The sequence below is a fragment of the Syzygium oleosum genome, unplaced genomic scaffold (assembly GCF_021117445.2).
Source record: "Syzygium oleosum isolate NSW1041296 unplaced genomic scaffold, Sole_v2.1 Sole_v2.12, whole genome shotgun sequence".
Classification (NCBI taxonomy): Eukaryota; Viridiplantae; Streptophyta; class Magnoliopsida; order Myrtales; family Myrtaceae; genus Syzygium; species Syzygium oleosum.
The window spans coordinates 5001659-5025428 of NW_026607496.1; the positions used below are offsets into that span (position 1 = coordinate 5001659).

The 23770-nt window shown below is 38.6% G+C and overlaps 1 protein-coding gene across 1 annotated transcript; it reads right to left on the reverse strand.

The window, feature by feature from the left end:
• Positions 1-8324: 8324 nt before the first annotated feature.
• LOC115672278 (sulfoquinovosyl transferase SQD2) lies at positions 8325-13772 on the reverse strand. The gene is made up of 11 exons (XM_030594050.2): positions 13366-13772; positions 12183-12249; positions 11523-11593; positions 10745-10862; positions 10593-10666; positions 10326-10381; positions 10148-10231; positions 9896-9983; positions 9735-9812; positions 9390-9446; positions 8325-9031 (listed from the first exon to the last, which is right to left on the reverse strand). The coding sequence occupies exons 1-11, from the start codon at positions 13755-13757 to the stop codon at positions 8536-8538; spliced, it is 1581 nt and encodes a 526-aa protein (XP_030449910.1). The 5' UTR covers positions 13758-13772; the 3' UTR covers positions 8325-8535.
• Between the last annotated feature and the right edge of the window lie 9998 nt (positions 13773-23770).

Genomic DNA, 23770 nt, shown 5'->3' on the forward strand with positions numbered 1-23770 from the left:
TGGTGATATTGTCGAGGAAGTTAAGAAATTACATACACTATTAGAAGAGACAATACTTATGTTTCACCACCCTTGGTTACAACGAGTATTGTTCTTTCACTCCTTAAGTTCAAAAGGTAATTACAAAAAATAAACCGAAACCCTTCAAAATCTATCAATCATGTAACGGGATAAATGCACGGCTAAATTTTAGGGATCTCTATTCTGTAATAACATCATAAGACTGAATGGGCAAGTATTTGATTTTAATTTTGAATAGTCTTATGTTATTCTGAAATCGAGAATATTTCATCATCGCACGAGTTACGTTGCTTTCACTACCCAAGATTGTATCCGTTAATATAAATATAAATGTAAAAGAAAAGGTGTACTACATACTTTGCATATATATCAATTTCCCCTCGCATGTAGAAAGTCATGTGAATACCACGGACAAGATATAGATGAAGTGTTAAGTAATGTGACGTAGGAAAAATAACTTCGGAAAATACAGCTAGGATGAGTTTTCAAACGAGTTAATGCAAATTATACTATTTCTTGATTCATGATCGATGAGATGTAATGTAAAACGAGATGAAGAGAGAGGGCAAGATGGCAGACTTGCAAGTGGCTTTTGATATGGTAGATGGTGAGTCCGGTGACATCCATAGCCTTCAGGATTCCCTTTGGTGTAGCCCCTCCAAGATGCAAAAGAACACCATCAAACACCATAAAATCAACACCAACTTTTGTGTTTCATGAACGACTGACGATGATTGTCAACCAACGATCGACATCGACTCTGTTTCATCTGAGTTTAACAAAAGCCCCCCCGACAATTTTGACGTGTATATGAGAATGATTTTCCAACGAACAGCAAAGGATGACCCGATATGAGTTGAAAGGGGTGGCCAAAAGCTATAAGTTATTTCATGCACTTATTTAATTGCTAACGGCAACGTGGGAGACTTACTGTCGGCGCCACCGAGCTGTTCCACGGACGCCACGAACCGGTCATGCAACTCTTGTGTCCAGCGCAACCGCTCCTTCCCCGAGCCATGTGACCCGCGGCTCGAGCCCATGTCGGAACAGGCAAGGAAAGAGAGCAGGCCAAAGATTGCAGGTTACTGCATGAGCTCTAGGATGGGTCTAATTGAATGCAAGATTCGAAGGTGGGATTATAGAGACGGAGGAAACATGAAACAGGACAAAGAACAGATGGACAGGTTGGAGACAGAAATGACGAGATGGCCGATGGTAACCAAGGCAAGAATTTGGTAGGCGAAGATGCCGTGAAATGTCTTGTCACTGTTTTGTACGTGAAAGTCGAAGCCCAAAACTCATCCATCCAGAGTCCAAGATGTTTCAGGTGCCACGACTCACGAGTCGCGAGAATACCTAGGAGACTACAGATCATGGGGCTTGACGTTTCCAAGAATATGATCTATGATCGAGCACAAGCACTGTCGGCCACACGTTTTAGACCTGAGTCAAGTCAACCAGAGTCAAACTCTGGGGGTATAAGCGTAGTTTTTGGGGACATCGGAGGGCAAAGAGATAGATTTGGGTCTGTCTTTTTGGCTCAGCCGAATTACAGCAAGTCCTTTTGATGCCACATTTTGTGTGATTTTGGACAGAATGGGAATGGGATGTATTGGGTGGTAAGTTGGTGACATTGCCCCATGAGATCATGACACAGGCCAAAAGAGCATCCGATATGATTTCATTATGTCCCCAACGCGAAAGCTTAAAGGAATTACTCCAAAAGAGCCATGATGAAACTATAAACTGATAGCCTCCAAGCTACCGCATATTACTTCCAAGAACTCACACGAATAGCTCACTCACTCGAGGAGAAGGGGGTCGTGGCGATCAGGCTGCTCGACCTTTCGAGTTCATGTTGGCCATGAATCTCATCTAACATTCCGAAGAGAGAGAAAGAAGCAAACTAAAGGGCATCTTACACTGGCGCCTTCTTAGCTACTGAGTGTTTCATCAAGATTGCTATGAGGGGTCGGGTCGGGTCCTATTTGAATATTGCTCAATTGTGGGTTTGACCGGGTTGCTGATGTTGCGTGGTTGGCTTCTTTTTCTTTGCTTTCGAAGTCAATTGGGTCAAATCTATCGGTTGCATTGCGTTTCGGTTATTTTTAGTTTGGTTTACTTCGGACTTGGGTTGATATTGAATTTGAGTTGTTTATTTTGGAATTACTTAATATACGGATTTCCTTGATTCAGGTTGTTCTTGTTCATACTGGATCCGATTTAGATCATTGACTTTTTTTAGTGAACCCCTAAAGAGGACAATCGTTTCCTTCCTTTTGGTAAGGAACGTAAACAACTAAAGTGATTCCTCAAGGGGGCTTCTTGATAGATTTGCGAAAGTTTCCTCAGCTACACAAGCAGAAATCCTAGCCCTCCTTCAAACCCTGAAGCAATGCATCTTTAGAAAGCACAAGTCCATCTTAATTGAGTCAAATAGTCTCAAACTGATGAGGGCATTGAAAAGCACGAATCAGTGATGGAGTTGTGGAATCTGATACAAAAAAGTAATATTCAAGCGCAAAATCAGTTGTTGTATGCAGGCATTATCCTAGGAGATCACCCATCCTGCTAATGACATACATGTAATTTTCATGTTAAAGTAGAGAATAGAGCTTTTACTGCTGCTAATAGCATACATATAATTTTCCATCATAACTATGTATGCCCTAGACTCCTGCTATCTATATTGGGGCAATATCTTTTGTAATTGTAGCGCTAAAGCTTGTAATGATGATAACGATATTGATAATGGAGAGATTGCCTAGTGCGGCACCGTGATTTTTTTTTCTGATTTCAAAAGGGTTTTTCACGTAAAAATTCGCTTATTTTCTTCTCTATTTTTTCTCTTCAAAGATTCACATTCCTAACAACTGGTATCAGAGCCTGGTTTGGCAAAATAGTGGGAGTGGCGAATATGGATGAAGGGAAGGTGAAGATCGATTGGTTCAATGGTAAGGATTTTGGTTTATGAAAGATGCAAATCAAGGATCTAATTACCTTACCAACAAAAAAATCAAGGATCTAAAGTATCAGAAACTTACATCAACCTCTATCAAGAGAGAAACCAGATTCGATGGAACAAGCAGAGTGGGAATTGTTAGATGGGCAAGCTCCAGGTGTGATTCGTCTCACATTGGCGTGGAACGTTGTTTTCAACATTGCCAATGAGATGGCAATGGTGGATTTGAAGGGGCATTGTCCAACATGTACGAGAAGCCCTCCGCATCAAACAAGGTATATTTGATGCATAGTCATTTAAATCTAAAGATGGACGAAGGTGCTGCCGTGACAAATCACATCAACGAATTTAACGTGATCACGACTTAGCTGAGTTCGGTGAATATCAAATTCGATGACAAGATAAAAGCTTTAATTTTATTATCTTGTCTACCTAAAAGTTGAAGTGCAACTGTGACTGTAGTAAGCAGTTCGTTTGGTAAGAAAAAGTTGAAGTTTCAAGCAATCTGAGATTTGATTCTTAACGAGGATATTCGCAGAAGAGAGTTGAGTGAATTTTCAGATGCTGCCTTAAATACCGAAGACTAAAGGAGAAGCAACGTACGAGGGTGGAACCAGTATCGTGGTAGATCAAAGTTTAGAGGGAGAAGCAAATCAAGACCATGTGGTGAAATAATTTGTTGGAATTGCGAAAAAAAAGGGCCATATGAAACGAGATGGTAGAGCCCCAAAGAAAATTCAGTATCAAGATCAAAATCAAGAAGAAGAGAAATCCGTGAACGCAACTCTTGAAGAGACGCATGAGAGTGATGCCTTAATTTTGCGCGTTGACAGTCCAATTGAGTCTTGGATTCTCGACTCAGGTGCATCGTTTCACTTTACTTCGTGCAAAGAATTAATGCACAATTTTGTTGCTAGAAAGTTTGGAAAGGTTTATCTTGCTGATGATGAACTTTTGGATATCATGGGAAAGGGTGATGTTAACATTAAAGCTACTAATGGGTATCAATGGAAGTTGCATGATGTCAAATATGTTCCAGGACTTAAGAGAAATATGATCTCTATGAGTTAATTAGACAACACAGGACATAGAACTATTTTTTGGGATAACTCTTGAAAAATAGTTAAAGGTGTTTTGGTTGTAGCACGGGAAACATAATGAGGTACATAACTTATAGCAGTAGAGAAACCGTAGCAGTTGTTGCATCGAAAGCTGATTCTAAATTGCAGTACCACAGGCTTCGACACATGAGTGGAAAGGGGGTGAAATTGTTAGCATCCAAGGGAAAACTACCTGATTTGAAGTCCATAGTATTGGTTCATGTAAAGATTGTGTTCTGGGCAAGCAAAAACGCGTCGGTTTTTTGAAGATTGTGAGAGAACCAGAAAAAGGAAAATTAGAGTTGGTGCATACAGATGTATGGGGGCCAGCCCCTGTGCATGCCCTTGGAGGCTCGTGCTACTATGTCACGTTCATTGACGACTCCACAAGGAAGGTATGGGTTTTACTTTCTGAAAAATTAATCTGATGTTTTTGTTACGTTTAAAAGATGGAAAGCTAAAGTGGAGAATGAGACTGATCTGAAGATTAAATGTCTAAGGTCCGATAATGATGGTGAGTATGATAGCAAGGAGTTCAAGCGGTTTTGTGCAGAGAACGAAATCAGAATAATAAGATTTGTTCCTAATAGACCTCAGCAAAACGGAATTGTTGAAAGAATGAACAGAACTTTGAATGAGCGTGCATGAAGTATGAGGATGCATGCAGGATTGCCCAAGACGTTTTGAGCAGATGCAATTAACACAACAGCATATATGATCAATAGAAGACCTTTAGTTCCACTTGATTTCAAGCAACCAGAAGAAGAATGGAGTGGAAAGAAGGGGAAACTCTCGCATCTCAAAGTTTTTTGTTGTGTTTCATATGTCCACGTAGATTTTGAAAATAGAGATAAGCTTGATGCAAAAGCTAAAAAATGTTTTTTCATTAGATAAAGTTCTGATTATTTTGGCTAGCGGTTCTAGGATGAACAAATTAGGAAAATAATAAGATCTGTTAATGTTACATTCGATGAAAATGTTGTACAAGGACAGATCTGTGATTGAATATAGTGCGAAGAAGCAAACGGTGGAGGCTAGAGAGATGTAACTAGAGGGGATTTCAAAAGGTGTTCTAGTTAGAAATCCTGAAGTTGCTGTAGACTCTGATAAAATATCAGAACAAAAATTATATACACCTAAACCCACTTTAAGAAGATCTAGTAGAACATCTAAACCTGTACATATGTATTCTCCGTCATTGCATTATTTACTTTTATCTAACGTTGGCGGACTAGAAAATTTTTCGGAAGCAATTTAGATTAATGATTCTGTTAAGTGGGAGTTAGCAATGCAGGATGAGTTAGATTCACACGAGAAGAACATAACTTGGGTGTTAACTCAGTTACCAGATAGGAAGAAGGCATTGCAGAACAATTGGGTGTACTGGGTCAAAGAAGAACCTGATGGTAGCAAAAGGTACAAAGTAAGGTTGCTAGTAAAAGGTTTTCAACAAAAGAATGGAATTGACTACACAAAGATTTTCTCTCCAGTTGTGAAATTGCCTACTATCGGGCTAGTGTTGAGTATTGTTGCTACTGAGAATTTACATCTAAAACAGTTAGATGTTATTCCTCTATGGTAATTTAGAGGAGGAAATCAATATGGTACAACCATAAGGTTTTCAAGTTCCTAGAAAAGAAAATTATGTCTGCAAATTGAAGAAAAATCTATATGACTTGAAACAGTCTCCTAAATAGTGATACAAGAAATTTGATACATTTATGTATGGTAATAGGTCTAGAAGTGAAATAGATCACTACTCTTACTTTGAAAAATTTGATGACTGCTATATAATTTTGTTGTTGTATATAGATGATATGCTCATTGTAGGATCTAACATGAGGGAGATCAACATATTGAAGCAGCAATTGTCAAAAGATTTCAGATGAGGGACTTGGGTGCAACGAATCAGATTCTTGGGATGAGGATCACGCGGGATAGATCCAAAGGAATTCTAAAGTTATCTCAAGCATCGAAGGGATGCTGGATAGATTCGGAGTTCAAAATGCAAAGCCTAGAAGGACTCCTTTAGGAAGTCACTTCAAGCTCTCAAAGAAGCAGTCTCTAAAGACGGATGAAGAACGGGAGTATATGGCTAAGATACCTTATGCGTCAACTGTTAGCAGTTTGATGTACGCTGTGGTGTGTATTAGACCAAACATAGCCCACACAGTGGGAGTTGTGAGCAGATACATGACTAATCCAAGAATAAAGCATTAGGAAGCTGTAAAGTCAGGTATGTCATTATGTTTTACGAAAACGGTGTAACTTTACAAGGTTTTGTTGTTGCAAATCTTGGTGGTGACTTGGATATTGGATAATAGGAAGAGCACCTCGGGTTATGTTTTTTACTTTAGATGGTACTACAATCAGTTGGATGTCTAGACTACAGACTTGTCTCTCTCTCAACCATTGAGGCAGAGTATGTTGCTATATTTGAAGCTAGTAATGAGATTATTTGATTGAGATTTTTTTTGAAGAAGATAGACAAAGAGTAGGATAGCAGTGTTCTTTACAATGACAGTCAGAGTGTTATCTATCTTGCAAAGAATCCGGTATTTCATTCAAGGACAAATCATATTGAGTTGAACTACCATCATATTCGTCAGCTAATAAATGATGAGATATTGCCATTGAAGAAGATTCTTGGTGCAGAAATCCAGCACATATGTTAACAAAGGTTGTCACCGTTGAAAAGTTGAGGTTGTGCATTACCTTAGTTTTGCCTCAGTTGACCTCCATGGTTAGTGATAAGGGGGCCGCCGCATTAGGACAATTTGAGTTACAAAGACGAATGAAGATTATGAAAAATTATTGATCTTTTGAACATCAGTCTCCAAGTTGGAGATTGATGGAGTTGTGAAGTCTGATAGAGAAAAGTAATATTCACGCACAGAAACAATTATTGTATGCAGGCATTTTCCCAAGAGGTTACCCATCCTACTAATTGTATACATGTAATTTTCATGTTAAAGCAAAAATGGAGCTTTTATTGCTGTTAATGGCATGTAATGCCCTAAACTCCTGTCGTATATATTGAGACAATATCTTTTATAGTTGTAACGCTGAAACTTGTAATGCGGATACCGATACTGATAGTGGAGAGATTATCTAGTACGGCACCGTGGCTTTTCCCTTTTTGATTTTGAAAGGGTTCTTTCACGTAAAAATTCGCTTATTTTCTTCTTTATTTTTTCTCTTCAAAGATTCGCGTTCCAACAATCATTCCTCATGGGAGGTACGCGTGCTTATCATTGAATGAAATGATATGTTACTTTAATTTTCAGACATTCCGGTAGCTTACTAACTAGGTAGCAAAAGCCCAAAGGAGAAAACCACCAACCCCCCCAACCCAAGCCCTTTGTGATCTATAATGCATTGAAGGCCGCTGGTTGGGCCCTTCCGTTTATTCTTAGTTTAATCAAATAAAGTACATTTCGACCCAAAAAAAAAGTGATAAAAAAAGATAATTTATCGCAAATCTCCAGAGTTCAATCGACTTAATTTTTGCACCATGCGTGAAATCTTAAGTACCTTCTCTTGTACAACATTCACATAGATTAATTTTCAAGAGCAACTTAGATACGGTTCACCAACAGTTTAATGATCTAAAGATAATGCCGCCATACTAAATACATACTGTTTTTCCATAAAAATTGTGTATGTTTCGAACTCAATATCATTGTGCATAACATGCACCTCTAAGGTCTACTGCCTACGGTCGTTAGGAACCAGCATTAAATCAGGAATAACCTCTATTTTTCCTCTAGCTAATTGCCGTTTTAAGTTATTATCCTTAGTTCGTGCCCAGCGATTCTCATGCGATCTTACGATGTCATCGGCGCGACAAACGGACCTTAACATCTTACATTGGTTTCACACGATTCTTGAAGAATGCGATTAGTCCAGCATGTCATCTTAGCAACAACATATATCCATCAGAGTCTGCTCTGAAGTTGCAATATCTGATTAGAAAAGGAAATGAATCGTACGAGCCATACGTATGATTTCCAGGCACACTCTAGTTGGCCTCCTTTGCATTGTTCGATTTCAGCGTAAAATCTTTCACGAGAGTTCAATGTACCATTGAAACGCCTTCAACCACACCTTCAGCCACAGCACAATGATAGAGCTGAGCTCTCTCGTGTTCGACTTCACCGGAGCCTGCCATCTTGAGCGGAGCGGACCATCTTGAGCAATGTCAAAGAGACATAAAGGGGCAACAGAAAAAAGAAAAGGAATTGCAAACTGAGATGACATCCTTGTTGATAAATTTTGATGTCACAAATGACCACGACTTTATGGTCGCCCCCCCCCCCCCCCATTATACAACAAATGAACATATCCCAAACAAAAGGACACTACGGATACATCACCAGACAGATCAAATGCCTTCTTCAGAGTGTCACAAATGCAAACGTTACAACTGAGGCATCATCGCGGTCATCATCATCACCTGTACGTCGCTTCCGGCGACGGAAAGAGCCGTTTCGCTAGCCACTGAATTGGCCTGAGCAGCTGCGCCCTCTTCTTGCGCCAAAACCAGATGGCCGCATTGTATTGCTCGTTGCGGATTTTGCGTGTGGCCGCCCTCCAATCGTACTGTTCCATCTCCTTACGAGCAGCCTTACCGATGGTTTCTCTCAACTCACAGTTCTGCAGAAGAGGCTCGAGTTTGCTCAAGCAGTCATCTAGGTCTCCAGGATTGAAGAGGAAACTGGTTTTCCCATCCTGTTCCGGAGGGATGATGTCCGGGACCCCTCCGGCGCGAGCCGCCACCACAGGAAGACCCGAGGACATGGCCTCCAGAACAACGAGGCCAAGCGTCTCGGATTCCGAAGGCATCATGAATACGTCGCCACTTGCATACGCCTGGGATAGCTCTTCACCTTGTAGCATCCCGGTGAATACTGCCGGCATCCCAGAGAACATCCTTTCCAGTTCCTCCCTGTCAGAAAGTAGCCAATATGTCTGTTACGGGAATCAAGCAACTTATTTCCACCTACAATTAGGTGACATCGCAGGACGAACTTGCTAGAACTACATCAAGCCAACAAATCTGGTCAAAACAGAATCTGGCCCAAGATTCGATCATTGATTGTCAAATAGTGCATGCTCATATACCAATTAGGTTGGTCCTTGGTTTCATATTTCAGGAATTTATCATTCTCGAAAATGGCCATTCCCCCATCAATGCAATTGCTTGGATAAGCCGCAATCATATCCAAGGAACATCATCTCCAAGGAACATTCCGAAGAAGGAATAAAACAATAATGGCAGGGAATAACTCTTGAAATTCAGTTACCTGTAGGGTCCATCACCAATGAAAGCAATCCGTGCATCAGGGAGCCTGTCCATCACCCTGCCATATCACAGAGTAAAGAATTCCAAGGCTTCAAAAACTACATGAAAAAGGAAGAGCAGGAACAGCAGCTAGTTTCGACTAGAAAATATGCTAAAGAAATGTCACAAATCTACTCTTCCAAGGAAGATATTAAAGACGGTCCTTAAATATCTCGCAAAATTCCATCTTTTGACATTAATGTTTAATAGAAGAAGAGAACTGCAAGGACTAGGTTTACAGGTTAATATCCAGTATGATTTCATGAGGTAATTTTTTTTCAACAAATGTAGTAAAACAAAGAGGTACCTTTTAAGAAAATCCAAGCTCTTCTCAACCCCAAGTCTTCCAACATGAACTATCAATGGTTTCTCAGGTTCACCGTTGCTGATCACAGATATGCCATAATGAGATATACACGAAATCACATCAATGAAAGGCAGAGGGGAAAAGCAAGTTCAAATGCCCACCTCAGTCTATATCGCATTTCTTGAGAACGGAAACGAGGGTGGAAGCTTTCCGAATCAACACCCTTATTCCAAAGTCGGATCTTGTTTGCTGAATAATAGCATAGTAAAACAAGATCAGTCTATCATGCCATTGCATTGCAACATTTGATTACTTTAATTTAACAAAAGAAATTAATTTAGTGCCTATCGACAAGCAGGTCTTGTCTCTAGGAGTTTTTAAGTCCTTGCGAAGCGTTAATTTACTTTACCCACCTGTCGTGACTCTGTAAGCTTGGAGTTCCTTCCCTAATGCAGCCGATGGCACCAAAGTCAGATCAGCTGCTCTGTGAAGAAATTCTACCAAGGAAAAAGAAAAGGAAGAATGTCACACACACAATTAAGGAAAAGCACCTAGAGATTCCTTTTCAGGCACCCTTGGAATCTCACTTACTTATTACCAGCCACATGGGTTGCACCAGCCAACTAAATGTGTACCTTGGTATGTAACTGCAAAGTGCAAACCAGAGAACAAACAAACTCTGGTCATTTCCAGTGAGAAAAATAAAGAGAACTAAGACACCTGATGGTTTCAAGTTCACTCTTGAAACATCAATCAAGACAGTAAACTCTATTGGAACATACTTAGAAGTTGAAAAAAAATACTATTATAGTACAAACCTTAGGAAATAGTGGCAAATCAAAAAAGAGTTTTACTTACACTGGGACATGAGTATGGTAAGACATAACTATGGGAACACATAACATTTTTGCAATGGCAAGCGCACCAAATACCTGCAACGTCATGCATAAGTTATTTCTTGAAGTTCTTCAATCTATGTGCCAACAAATCAAAAACGGCTAATCATTTACCATTATGCCAGGTGACGATGCATGGATGATGTCTGGCTTGAATTTCGCAACCTCTGAAATTATTCTAGGACTGAGGGCCAGGGAAAGAGGAACCTTCTGATACCAAGGACAAGGAAAGCTGAAAAGAGAGGAACAAAGACACAAGATACTTAGTTGGAGAAGAAACTGGAAATGGATAAAAGAGAACTAGACCTTATGAAAAATTCTTCAAAGCAGGTATAGCAAAATAAAAGAATTGGAACAGCGAATCCTTGCACACTTTTTCGACATAACTATCGTACTATAAAGTAGCCAAACGGACTTTTGCACAAAAGCCTGTTCACCAACATCTCCAATTTACAGGTGCTCCACATTGGATGGTGGTAAACAGTTATCAAACTAAATCTGACAATTGATAGAGATTTGCTGCTCTAGCCTTCTTTCTATACTCGCGAGAACCAACACAAAAGCAACAAAGATGGATGGAAATGGTATGTGTTACAGCAATGGCATTCCTTTTTTTCCATTTATATTCTTTATAGATAAGAGATATTCCCAATCCATAAAAGCTTCTTAACTGTTCCTCCTCAGGAATATGAGATATGAGAACCTTACAACATGCAATTAAAGAATCTAGAGTGCTATCCATTTTAGCACTTCAAGCCTTTTATTTGATTGGTGAGGTGAAAAAACTCAGAGGCAGAGAAAAACCTAGACAATGCCTATCAGTAAAGGACACGGATGATGACAAGGTATTTCAATGGTAGAAAATCATGTGAAGTTAGAAGACTATAACAACCTCCGTGATCCGATCAACTTAGCCCCATAAAATTCATCAGGTACTCCTTCATGTGTAGTCACAACCATCACCTGCAGTACCATCAATTAAGAAATATCTATCAGATACGAAACTGAAGAAATAACCAAAGACAGATAAAACCTTCATGAATACCATGAATCGTGTGTTTAAAGAAGTGACAAGATTTTCATGTGAAAGTACTATATGAGAAGCGGGTCTATTTGGAGAGGATTCTACGTTGAACTTCTTACATTTTGTAAATCTTGTGGCTCTCATATTTTGACTTCTATTCAACTCAGGACACCTTAGACCTTTCAAAATATTCAAATATTTGAATTTTTTTTTTTTTAATTTTCTCAAACTGGAAATGAGTCCTTACATCTTCAAAATTTGAGCGAAAAGCAATAGGTAGAGTAATAAGTAGTTCTCCTATGCTTCCAAACTCTAGCCTCAAGGCTTAAAGGAGTACGCGCATGTGTAACTAACTGATGATAATTACTAAATCCCAACCCAACTGAAGCACCTTCTAGTGCTGCCGTCTCTATTCAGCTAGCAGTCCAGATTAGCATCAGTTCTTCCTTTAGTGTAATGTGACTATAGTTTTGTTGCCACAGGCAATCCCAGTAAACTTATTTGGAATGCAGAAGCACATGAACTTACCTCATCTCCCATTTCACGCAAATACTTGATAAAATTCTGAAACCGATTTTTGTAGCCTGATACATATCTGTGAACACAAAAACATGAGAAACATCCTTATGAGTGTCATCCTATTTGCATCTCATATATGCGACGCATGACGCAGCAAAGATATGTGAAGAGAAAGATGCGTCTATTTCTCCATCAACTAATGAGTCCATTCCAGAGTGATGCTAAAAAAACCATAGTTATGCTTCACTGTGAAGGGAAATGAACCCAAAATCTTGAAGTTACAATGGACGCAAAGATCATTTCTTAGACTTGGAAAGATGGATTTCTAACGCGCCATCAGAAGACACGAAGCATAAGTTTCATCCAATAGAATATGTCAATTAGTACCTCAATGGTTCAACCTATTGAAGCAAAAGACAACGTGATAAGCATGACATGAGCCTGCATACAATGAGGCATACGTATAGCTGACTAAAAGCTTATGGAGAAAAGGATTTAACAAAGAAATGCTTAATCACACAGTCACTTATCACTTTCAAGGAACTGTAAGTATGGCTTCTAGATTGCCCATCCACAATGATCCATCGCAATCCCAAGTATGAATAGCCAAAAAAAAAAAAAAACACACGGTCAAAAATTTAAAATTCAGGGTAAAACACTTGAATGATTGCGAGGCCAATCCAGTTCAATGGGGGAAAAATCCTCCCGCACTAATCACAATTACGCAAAAAGGACGGATGGTCTTAACCAAAAATTGCAAAGAAAACTTTTTCAAGATAAAAATTACATCTTTAAAATCAGCCCATCTCAAAGAAACCGCCAAGCCAAACAAAACATCACATCAGACAGCAGCCGGAACACCGCGATAAAATACTCTCCCAATGCTGGTGACAGGACAAGTAAAAGCACTACTTCGTTCCGAAGAACAACACCCGAAATCACCGAAGCTCCAGCCAGACGTGTCCCAATAAATAAGTAAACGAAAAAACGAAACACATCATCGCGGGTGCAGAGAAATCGAATCTAAGATCGACACGGCTCAACCAAAGCAAAACCGCTTTTTCCCACCCGTCACCTCGTCATTTCATCAAACGCAAGATGGGTCCATCGGGACCCCAAAAAAGAGAAAAAGAGAAAAATTTCAAGAACCGACCCCCCCGCGCAGCAAGAACCCAAGTAAGGAAAGACTCACGCGAAAGGGGAAGGCTCGACGAAGAGCGCAATCCGGCGAGGCCTCGAGTTGTTCTCCGAATCGAGCAAAGGAGGGGGGACCTCCTCCTCCTCCTCCTCCTCCTCCTCCTCCTTGTCCTCCTCCTCCTCCTCGTTCCTGAGCTCGCTGATGGTCATCCTGGCAAGAACCTCTCTCCTCCTCCTCCTCCTCCGGCTGCCGCTGCTGCTGCTGCTGCTGCTGCTCCCCCAACCCTCTGGCTTCGCGGGCCGAGCGAACAGGCTAATGGGTCTGGATCTCGCGGAGGGAACCGAACAACAAGGAGGAGGAGGAGGAGGAGCAGGGCAGGGGCAGGGGCGGTGAGGAGGGAGGGAAAGAGGAGAGAGAGTTGGGGGTATGGAGAGAGAAAGGGACATGCTGGGGTGTGTTATATAATGAGGAGAGAGAGAGAGAGAGAGAGAGAGAGAGAGAGAGAGATAGGAGGCCTGCCCTTGGGGGGGGGGGAGGAATGATTAAATTTGGGAAGGGTAAAGTCACAGTTGGCTGAGTTTGGAAGAGAGAGAAAAGATGGGAGGAATCTGAGAGGCTTTTGAGGAGGACTCTGTCTCTGTCTCTCTCTCTCTCTCGGCCATTGGACAAATGGATATTCCTTCTCTTGCCAGGGGGTATCGATTCGGCAGCTGTGTTAGCATATGCTGTTGGCTCCCCTGTATTTTCCCTCCCTCTTCTTCTTCTGTTTTTTTTGGTTCGGTTTTCTTTATTAAATTCGCTTGGGGGATCGTTCCTGACGTCATAAATCCGTTTTTTTTTTCTAATGATGTGACTGGGTTGACTGCCCTTTTTTTTTAGGGAGGGCGGGCGGGCAGGCGGCTCCCGGGGACTTTCGACTCGATTGATCTGGATGGATACACGGTAGGGGTGAGCATGAACCTGGAACCGGACATGTTCCCATCGATTCGGTTCTCAGGTTCCAGAAGTGGATACACGGTAGGGGTGAGCACCCTAGAACCTGAGAACCGAATCGATGGGAGCCCGTTCGGTTCCAAGTTTTAAAGTATGCAGTGCAGGTTCCAGGTTCTAAAAATTGATAAACCTGTTTCGACGGGTAGATTTCAAATTCTGGGTATGTGGAACCTGGAATAAGTTTTTGTGCTTTTCTTAGTTTATGACTTTGCGTGATTCTACGGTATTCCACGGCATTCAATAATGAGTGTATAATCTGGAACCACTAGTTTGAATTTCCATTTTATGATCGAAACTTTTACTTTGTTAATGTTTCATATAAGTTATGGTCAGTGGATTGTAGTAGTAAATGATGGTCATAAAATATGATGATTTGCTACAATCGTTCAATTAACAATACAGGTGGAACCTAAATAGACCCTGGAATTTATGACAAAATAGGTTCCGAGTTCCAAATTCAAGGGTATGCAAGGTAGATTCCAAGTTTCAAAAAATAAGAAACCTATTCCAACAGGTAAATTATAGATTTCGGGTGAAATTTGTACGGAATCTAGAACTGTTTACTCCTAATACACGAGTGTTTGTACCATCCTACATGCATTCAGTGAGCAATCTACCCCACGGGATAGAAATAGCGTGTCCCCTGAGACGACGAATTGATCATAAAGTGTACCATATTTATGCCAAACGATTAATCTCGCTTATTCGACCCTATATGGGTCGTGTCTTCTTCTTCTTCTTTTTTTAACATGAAAGCATGGTTGTGATCCCGCTTGTATCGTCTCGAAGTAGTTCCGTGGTGTCGGGGTGTAGAGAAGATGATCATCCTCGAGTCTCTTAGCTCGAGGGCAGATCGTTTGCCTCTAGTCAGACAAAGCGATAAGAAGAACTATTCTTTTGTTAATACAAAGTGCCTGTAATAAATTATACATATTACGAAATTCATCCCGTCTCACGCAATCGAAGATAAACCATCCGTGTCCAAATTGCATTTCCGAGGAACTACATCTTTCGTGGGTCCGGTCAAAAAAAGGGATTACAATGAACTCGTAACGTCGTGTTTCCGAGCGTTACGAAATCACGGTGGTTTTGACATATCCAAATTATCTCCTGAATTGAAAAAAGAACAATCCTCTCCGAGATAACATACATATAAGGGGGGAAAAAAGAAAAAAGAAAAAAAGAGAAGATTACCCAATCACATGACTATATCATAGTTTTGGGTCATAAGTGATTAAATTAATAATAATGATAATAATAATAATAATAATTCAAGACGTACGCATCAACGTATCCCGTTTAGTTCTTGATTCCGTGCATGAGAATATACCATCCCCACATGCTGCTAATAAGGTCAGTCTTCTCCCCCTTAATTAATAATATTACTATTGTCATACATATCTCTCTCTTTGTGTGTCGATTTGGACTACTTGTCGCATTACGTTTTCGTTCTCTATTTGGTCAGATAGCACGATATTTTAAATTATAATTTCGAAAATATTTACTATTTTCCATCCTAATTAGAGGAGAAGAGAAGTCCGAGCGAAACAGCTTTCACCAAGGTGCTCCAAATTAGGCTCCGTTTGTTCCGCGAAAAATGAATAATTTGAATAATACTTTCGTAAAAATAATCGATTGTTTCGCTTATAAGAATGAATGAACAAAAAATATTTTCAGCGTCCACGAAAATATTTTCATTTTCCGCGAAACAATCGGAGTCGTGGAACACATATGATTTTGAATTCTTAGATTAATTACTAAGTAGTATTGGCAGATATTATTTAATTACAAGAAATTCCTTTCATATTTCTACAAATTTGACTTCTTTTTCAAAAAATTGACAATGTCAATCTATCTTTTATTTTGGGATAATATCACAAAAAATCTCAAACTGATACTCTGGTACCGCATTTATCCTAAACTAATTCTCGTATCGCGAAAAGTCCCAAACCGGTACACCGATGCCACATTTACCCCTAACTAACTTTAGTGTCATAAAGAATCACAAACCGGCATATCCATGCCATATCTAGCCCTAGAATAATTTTCGCGTTGCAAAAAATCATGAGGGCTTTAGTGGATCATAAAGAAACTTGATGGAGCTCTTACAACTAAAATTAGCAGACTTTAGCCGATTTCCCGTTCTAAGATTTTGGAGATTTCCCATGACGTGGAAATTAGTTTGTTGGTAAAGGTGGGGCGGTTGGACCAAATTAGGATTTTTCATGACACAAGAACTAGTCGGGAGTAGGTTCAGCATGAATGTACTGGTTTGGGATATTCGATAGAATTAAACCTTTTAGTTTACGATTAATACCGCGAAAAATCTCAAACTAGTACACCTGAGACAAATTTATCCCAAAACCCCAAATTGATAAATTTATTCTCCGTTAGTTTCAGTTAACTTTACTGTCAAATTGCTGAATCAAATAACACGTGGCATCTAACAGATGTACCAGTTTGAAATTTTACCCTCCGTTTGTCACAGATTTACTAGTTTGTGATTTTTTTTTTGTATTAGTCCAATTTAACGGAGGGTAAATTTATCACGAACGTATCCGTTTGAGGTTTTTTATGGTTAAAAACTTAATTTAGAATAAATTTATCACACAAATATTAATTTAAAATTTTTCGTGGTATTAACTCGTTATTTTAACTGACATGGTCAATAATTTTAGGACCACACTGTACATTTGCACATTAGGAGGGGCCGTGGGTTAACAAGGATGCCCTCGTGGGTAAAATTATGAATGGCGGGTCGTACCACGTGTAAAGTCACTGTCCAATTGCCTTTGTTTCTGCCAGGACATGCACGTGCATCCTCAAAAAAAATTGTCTTGTGGACCCAATCATTATTAAACTTTCGATCCTCCGCACCCCTCCAAAATGACAGTTGGCATTATTTTAGACCATATGATATCTTCCACCCCTTTTTAAAAAAAAACATTATTTTATAATTTCTTTTTCTAATGTAGCGTTTGCGTACGGACACTTCACTCGAGTAATCTTTAGGAAAAATAACACAAATATTAAGGGTGATTGGTTCTAAAGTTAGTAAGACCTAGAATTTAGAACCTAGCATATTTATCCTGGAACCTATTTTGAAACCTACCTTGTTTTTCATTACTACCCGAAAAATTCTAGAGTCTACCCGAAAACCTGTTTTTCTTTTGTTCCTTTTTGTGGTTTCATTTTTTCTAGTAAAATAATATGAGTAGTAATGAAACGATTCAAAGTAAAAGATGAATAATAAAAATCATTATTCGCCAAAAGCAACAATCCCTAAGATAATCAATTAAAATTACTATCTACAAAAAATAACAATCCAAAATATAATAATAGTATATTTTTATAACTAGCTAAAAGTCGGCTCCAAAACCAATCCAGTCCCCGGATGGGTCTTCACTTGGAATCGAGAATCGGAGTGGTTCCAACCGGTTCCCAAAAAATGGAATCGATTCCCAGACCGGTTTTTCGGGTGGTCCAATCTGGTTTTCGGGTAAACCTGGTCTAATTGCACACCCCTAACAAATAGCCTAATGTGCAATGTGGTTCCTGAATTATAGTCCAATGTGTAATGTGGTCCATGAACTTTTAATTTATTCAATATGGTCCATAGAATTTTGATACATGTGCAATTTAGTCCATGAATTATATGAAAATGTTCGATGTTGTCATTTTCATATAGTTTAGGGACTAAGTTGAATACGTACAAAAAGTCTAAGGATCACATTAAATAAATTAAAAGTTCATGGACCATATTACATATTGAATTAAAGTTCATGAGCTATATTGAACAAATTAATAGTTCAAGAACCACATTGCACATTAAGCCAAAGTTCAAGAATTCTTTGTGTCATTATCCCTAATCTTTACACGAAATACAATATTTCATTCATAATAAATTTCGACTGTGCTGTTGACCTGTCGGGGTGAAATAACTTCCATTTTCATAAATCCTTTATTTTATGTTTAAATGAATTTTTTCATCCAGACAAGAAAAAAAAAGGTGGAGAAAATGGAAAATAAGAAAAGAAAAGGTCCGTTTCCCGCGTGGTTAGTTTATTTAAAGAGAAAAAGAAAAGTGGAGTGGAGTCGAAGACTATATTAAGATGCGTTTGTTTCACGATGATTTGGAAAATATTTTCGGAAAAAAAAAATCGCTTGTGTCGATTACAAAAATAAATGGACAAAAAATATTTCTATTGTCCATGAAAATATTTAGACATTTATTGTTACCGATGATGAAAACATTTTTAATTGACTAATTATTTCAAGCAATACATGTGATTGTTTATAAAAAAATATTTTCCAAATCATTAATTTGTCGCGAAATAAACGAAGCTCGAGAATCTACAAAAAAAACACCGTAAGTTAAAGTTCAATTTTGGAACCAAATAATCCGAAAGTTGAGGGCTCTTTATAAAAGTTAGCAATTCTCTTTCAATTACTATACAAATCCTAAAGGTTTGAGATTGACGAGCCTATTGCTATACAAACAAGTCAAAGAAATCTCTCCACTTGGATAGCAAGTGCCTGGTACATTATTTGATTAGATATTCGCTTTTGACATAATTCGAACTTGCGACCTCATAAAAGATGGTACAACGATTTATTATTATGTTAGTGGTAATTGCAGTTGCTCAATAGACATAATTGGTCCACTTTCCTTTCAATTTGTTTAATGAGACTTTTTAAAGTATACCTCTAAATTTTACGACACAAGCAATTTGAGTTTTATTCAATCTCCGAAGCTCTTTGAAACTTACAAATATTGAGAAGTAAAAATGCATTTTTTTTATTTTTAGAATTTAAAATGTTTATTTTAGGTTTATATTTCTTTTAGAGGACTAAAAACCCAATAGAGAACATAAAAATTAAATTACTAACCAAAAGGTTATTAATTTAGATGTCGAGAGGGTTTACTTATCTTCTTGTGGTGTTAGGTTTAACAAGCCTTGTATTTTTTTTTGGGGTCGAAAAACAAGCCTCATTGGAAAAGCATTTCAAGAGTAAAATCTTAAATGCATCGAATTAATATAAGAGAGAGCGTCTTTAACATTGCTCGGGGCTAGACGAGACAAAGCGTGTACAAACGCGCACAGACGCGACCGCTATATCAAAAGGGAAATTAGGAGAAAAAGCGAAGATAATTAAGAATTAACTTTAAATAGTACTGCCAAACAGCAAACCATAAGAAATTAAGAATTATGTCGCTGAAAATGGTAATCGTTGACATGACTGATCTTGTCCCGCACGTTTGACTAACCTATGTTTATCCAATAAGACACGCGATTAGATTTAGTTTGAATACATTTTCAAAAAGAAGGATTTCTTTCTTTTTTTCTTTCCTTCACTTGATTGATCTGATGTTCGACGCAGGTCAAAGGGTTGTCCAGATTCCGAAGGAACCAATAAAACGGGAGTCATTTTTTTTTATACAAGCAATGTCCACGAAGTGACAGCATCATCTTCACAAATTATGTTAGAAATTCATTTCATAAATGAAATGGAGATAAAACTCTTCCAAAAAACAACTCGGGATAATTATCCAAAAAGTCGTAAATTTATTGTACGGCAATCAATTTAGTTCTAAACTTTTCAATTTGGCTAATTTAGTCCTAAACCTTTGGGTAAAAGTAACAAAAAATCTCAAATTATGCCCAATATGACATATTTATCTTCAACTTTTTTTATATAAAAAACGTCAAAGTATACACACTGCGACACATTTACCATAAACTTTTTTTATGACCTAAAAAACTCCAAACTTGTACCTATGTAACACAACATCCCTCCGTCAAGGTTCGGCCAGATGATTTTTCAGCCAAAATAACGTCGTTTTTATTTTGCTTAAGCCACATGGGCGCCATGTCAACACCGTTTGCCTTTCGGCATCTATGTAGGCAGATTTTTAACAGTGCTCAATGACGGAACCTTGACGGAAGGTAATTGTATTACACAGGTACAAGTTTGATATTTTTAGTGTAGCTGTAAAATTTTAGGATAAATGTATCACAATTGGTATAATTTGGGGGTTCATGTGACTTTTTCCCTTTGACAATGCCGGCCAATTTAAGTGATATGGGCTGATGTGAATAATTTTTGTAATTTATCTAATTTTTTTCCCTATTTTTCTCCACCAATTGCCGAGACCTTGAAAATGGCCGACGGGGGTCACTGACCATAGGCAAGGGCCGATAGATCTAGGCGAGGCAAGGCAAGGGTGTCGTGGCCCTTGCTTGTGGCGGGCGACCTGCACTAGCCATCACTGAAGCCTCGACGATCGATGGAGGGAAATATGAAAAAAAATCCAAAAAATTGCAAAAAAAAAAAACATTCACATTAACATTAGCTGTGCCACATTGAATGGCCCATTAGCGATTTTCAGCCAAAATTGGGCAAGAGGTACTACATTGGAAAATCGTCAAAAATTTTAGAACTAAATTGAATAAATTGAAAAGTTTAGGATGTAATTGACTGGCTGTACAATTGATTTAAGACTTTTTGGACAATTTTTTCAAACAACTCCAATGCACATCAAGCGATCACGGAAAGACGACCACCATCGTATCCAAAAATGTGTAAATAAGAATGATTGCATCCCATTTTTAAGTGATGTGTGATATATTTTAGCTTCCCTCTCCCGTGCATTTGACAAATCTGAACACACGAAACTATGTAACAAGTGGAAAAGGAAAAACGAGAGACACGAGAGTCCATGCTGGGACGAGTGGTTAATTAAGGGCATGATGAAGAAGTGTGTTGAGACTTCAGTACCACATTCGAAAGTTCATTGTGAAAGTTTTAAGTCATTAGGTGGAAGAAGAACGAATGTGTAAGGTCCATCACGATATGTATTTAAGCGATGTAGGATATACGTTGAGAGACATCTTTACGATTGTAAAAGCTAATAAGAACACTCGATTGCTTAACTTCAATGTTTTCACAACATAAATGATGCATTTATACGCTTCAAACTAAACCAAAGAAAATAATCTAAGTATAGTATCTATGCTATATCACATATCTACACAATGACCCCACCATGTTCCATAATATCTATAGATGAAAACTGGAAGGTTGAACTTTCGTCGACCCAATATAGGAGACTCGTACCGAAAGAAAAGGCAAAGATCTCCCGGTGCATTCACCTTTATATTCGCGTCCTTTTCCTCACCAATCGAATATTTGACGGTGCGATGTTCATCTTGTAATCGGCATCTCATAGATAAAAGGATAAAAAAGGCCTCATAGATAAAGGTAAAGGAGAAGATGCTGTCTCAGAATATATTCGAATGTAGTATGCGATGGAGGGTTTCCCTGTGCTTCTGATTTTGACCAACTCTTCACCTCTTCATGCATGAAAAGTACCCATTTGTCTCGCTATTTTTACTTTTAATCTTTTCACGAAGAGAAAGTTTGCTTGAAGTAGCAAATTGTCAAAAAGTTTAGGACTAAATTGGCCAAGTTGAAAAGTTTAAGACAGAATTGACCGTCGTACAATTGGTTTATGACTTTTTGAACAATTTTCCCCTACCAATCTCATTGATCAAATATGATATGATCCCAACATTGATTTTTTTTTTAAACTTTTTGCATTTTATGATGTGAAGTATGGTATGTAGTGCGCGCTCAATTCGTACGCAGATGTCTGTCTTTCGGTCGATAAGACAACCTAATGGGGTTGGGTACCTCCTTTCGATCCATGCCTAGAATCATTTAGTGATTGTTCGAATAAGAATCTATTGCAAAGTCGCATTATTGCTATCACCTTTGTTTTTCCTTCTCCACACCTGGCTACCCAGCTTTCTATAAATATGAAAAGGATAACTAAAAGTCGACCCACATTAGAAAAAGGTGTAAGAGGATACTTAGGAATATATTCCTTTACCGTTGAAGAAACAAGTCTTTTCTTTTCCCTCTAATTGGAACACAAGATCTTGCAAGCGTGCGTTACCTACCCCAACATATTCACCAATCAGCCTTTACGACAAAAAAAAAAAAAGAAGGAAAAAATATGGAAATCAACCCGTGATAGGCCCAATATGAAATTGTACAATTTAGGGTGTGATTTATTTTATTGATTGGGTCCACGCCCGACAATTTATCTGATTTTTTTAATTAAAATATCATCGTTGAAGACAATAAAAGAACTCTTTTTTTTTTTTTCAATAATACAAGTTGAAGTCGAACTGCTCTTTTGGTGGTGATAGTTAGCTAATTTTAGCATCATGAATATGATGGATACTTTCGAATTCTTTAATACTTAGTTTGGAGTGTGAAGCCAAGAGGAAAAAATATGTAATCGAATCAGAATGTATTCTGGTGGATATTCTTTACTAACTCCTACACAAGACCCCACATATAGCATGTATCAATAATGCATCCAAAACAATATGAAATGTGTTCTGTTGTTCCTTGGCTAAAGTATTTTAGTATTTGGGTTGACCAACTTATGGTGTACCGGTTGTTATGCCAATAAATGCGCCAATTAAAGTTAGGTTCGGTCGTTATGTATTGAATAGAAGCAAAAGCCTTAGTATGATTATCGATATCAAGGACACAAGGTGCCCTTGCTTTCTCAGGGTAAGAAGGGATAGAGAAAATGCCCCGAGTCAATGTTCACGTATTAGGCGCTACGGCGTTACTTGCTTTGAATTGGCCGCCGTATAATGGGTTTATAACTTTTTAAACAATTATCCCCATGCGAAGTTAAGTGTATTGTGCTGCTTTTGCCTTGAACGTTGAGAAACCCTGGCTCTGTTCGAAGGGTTTCCAAATCAAATGCCTCGGATTTGAGAAAGGCATAAAGATTGTCTGCGGATATCTTTGCATGGAAGATAGAGAGAAACACGTGGAAAGCCTTTCAACTTTGAAACTCTCATCAATAATTGCAGTTTGTCGTACACATCAATCCCTCTCACTTTAGCCAAAGAGGCAAGAAAATCGTCGATTTTTCCCACCACGTCAAGATCAATATCCAGGTATAAATTCCGATCGAGGATGTAGGTAAGGATGCGCAACTTCATCTTTTTGCTGGAAAATGATGGTTTCTTCCCACGTAAACACTTGGAAGAACAAGTCTTTTACGTAACACTTTCATCATAGTTTCCATTTTTAACACCTCCAGCAGTTGCGAGGAAAGAGGATTACTTCCAACATCGACAGAACTAAGCCTAAATCGTTCCATCTCTTGCAACTTTCTTGTTTCTAGCTAGTAAGCAACCCTAAAAGCTAAACCAGCTAATGCAGCTAACCAGCCAATGAAGCTTACGAATATGCGGAGGTGGTGTTTGACATTTTAGCCCAAATCTTGTACAAGATGGCTCAAAGATAAGGCTCACATAGTCCTGAAAGATTGCTCCAAATGAGTGCCCGGAAGCCCAATTTGTAATGTGCAGCCCATCAACGATTGACCCAATTGGATTTCATTGAGCTTTAGCAAACATTTATCGATCCATCG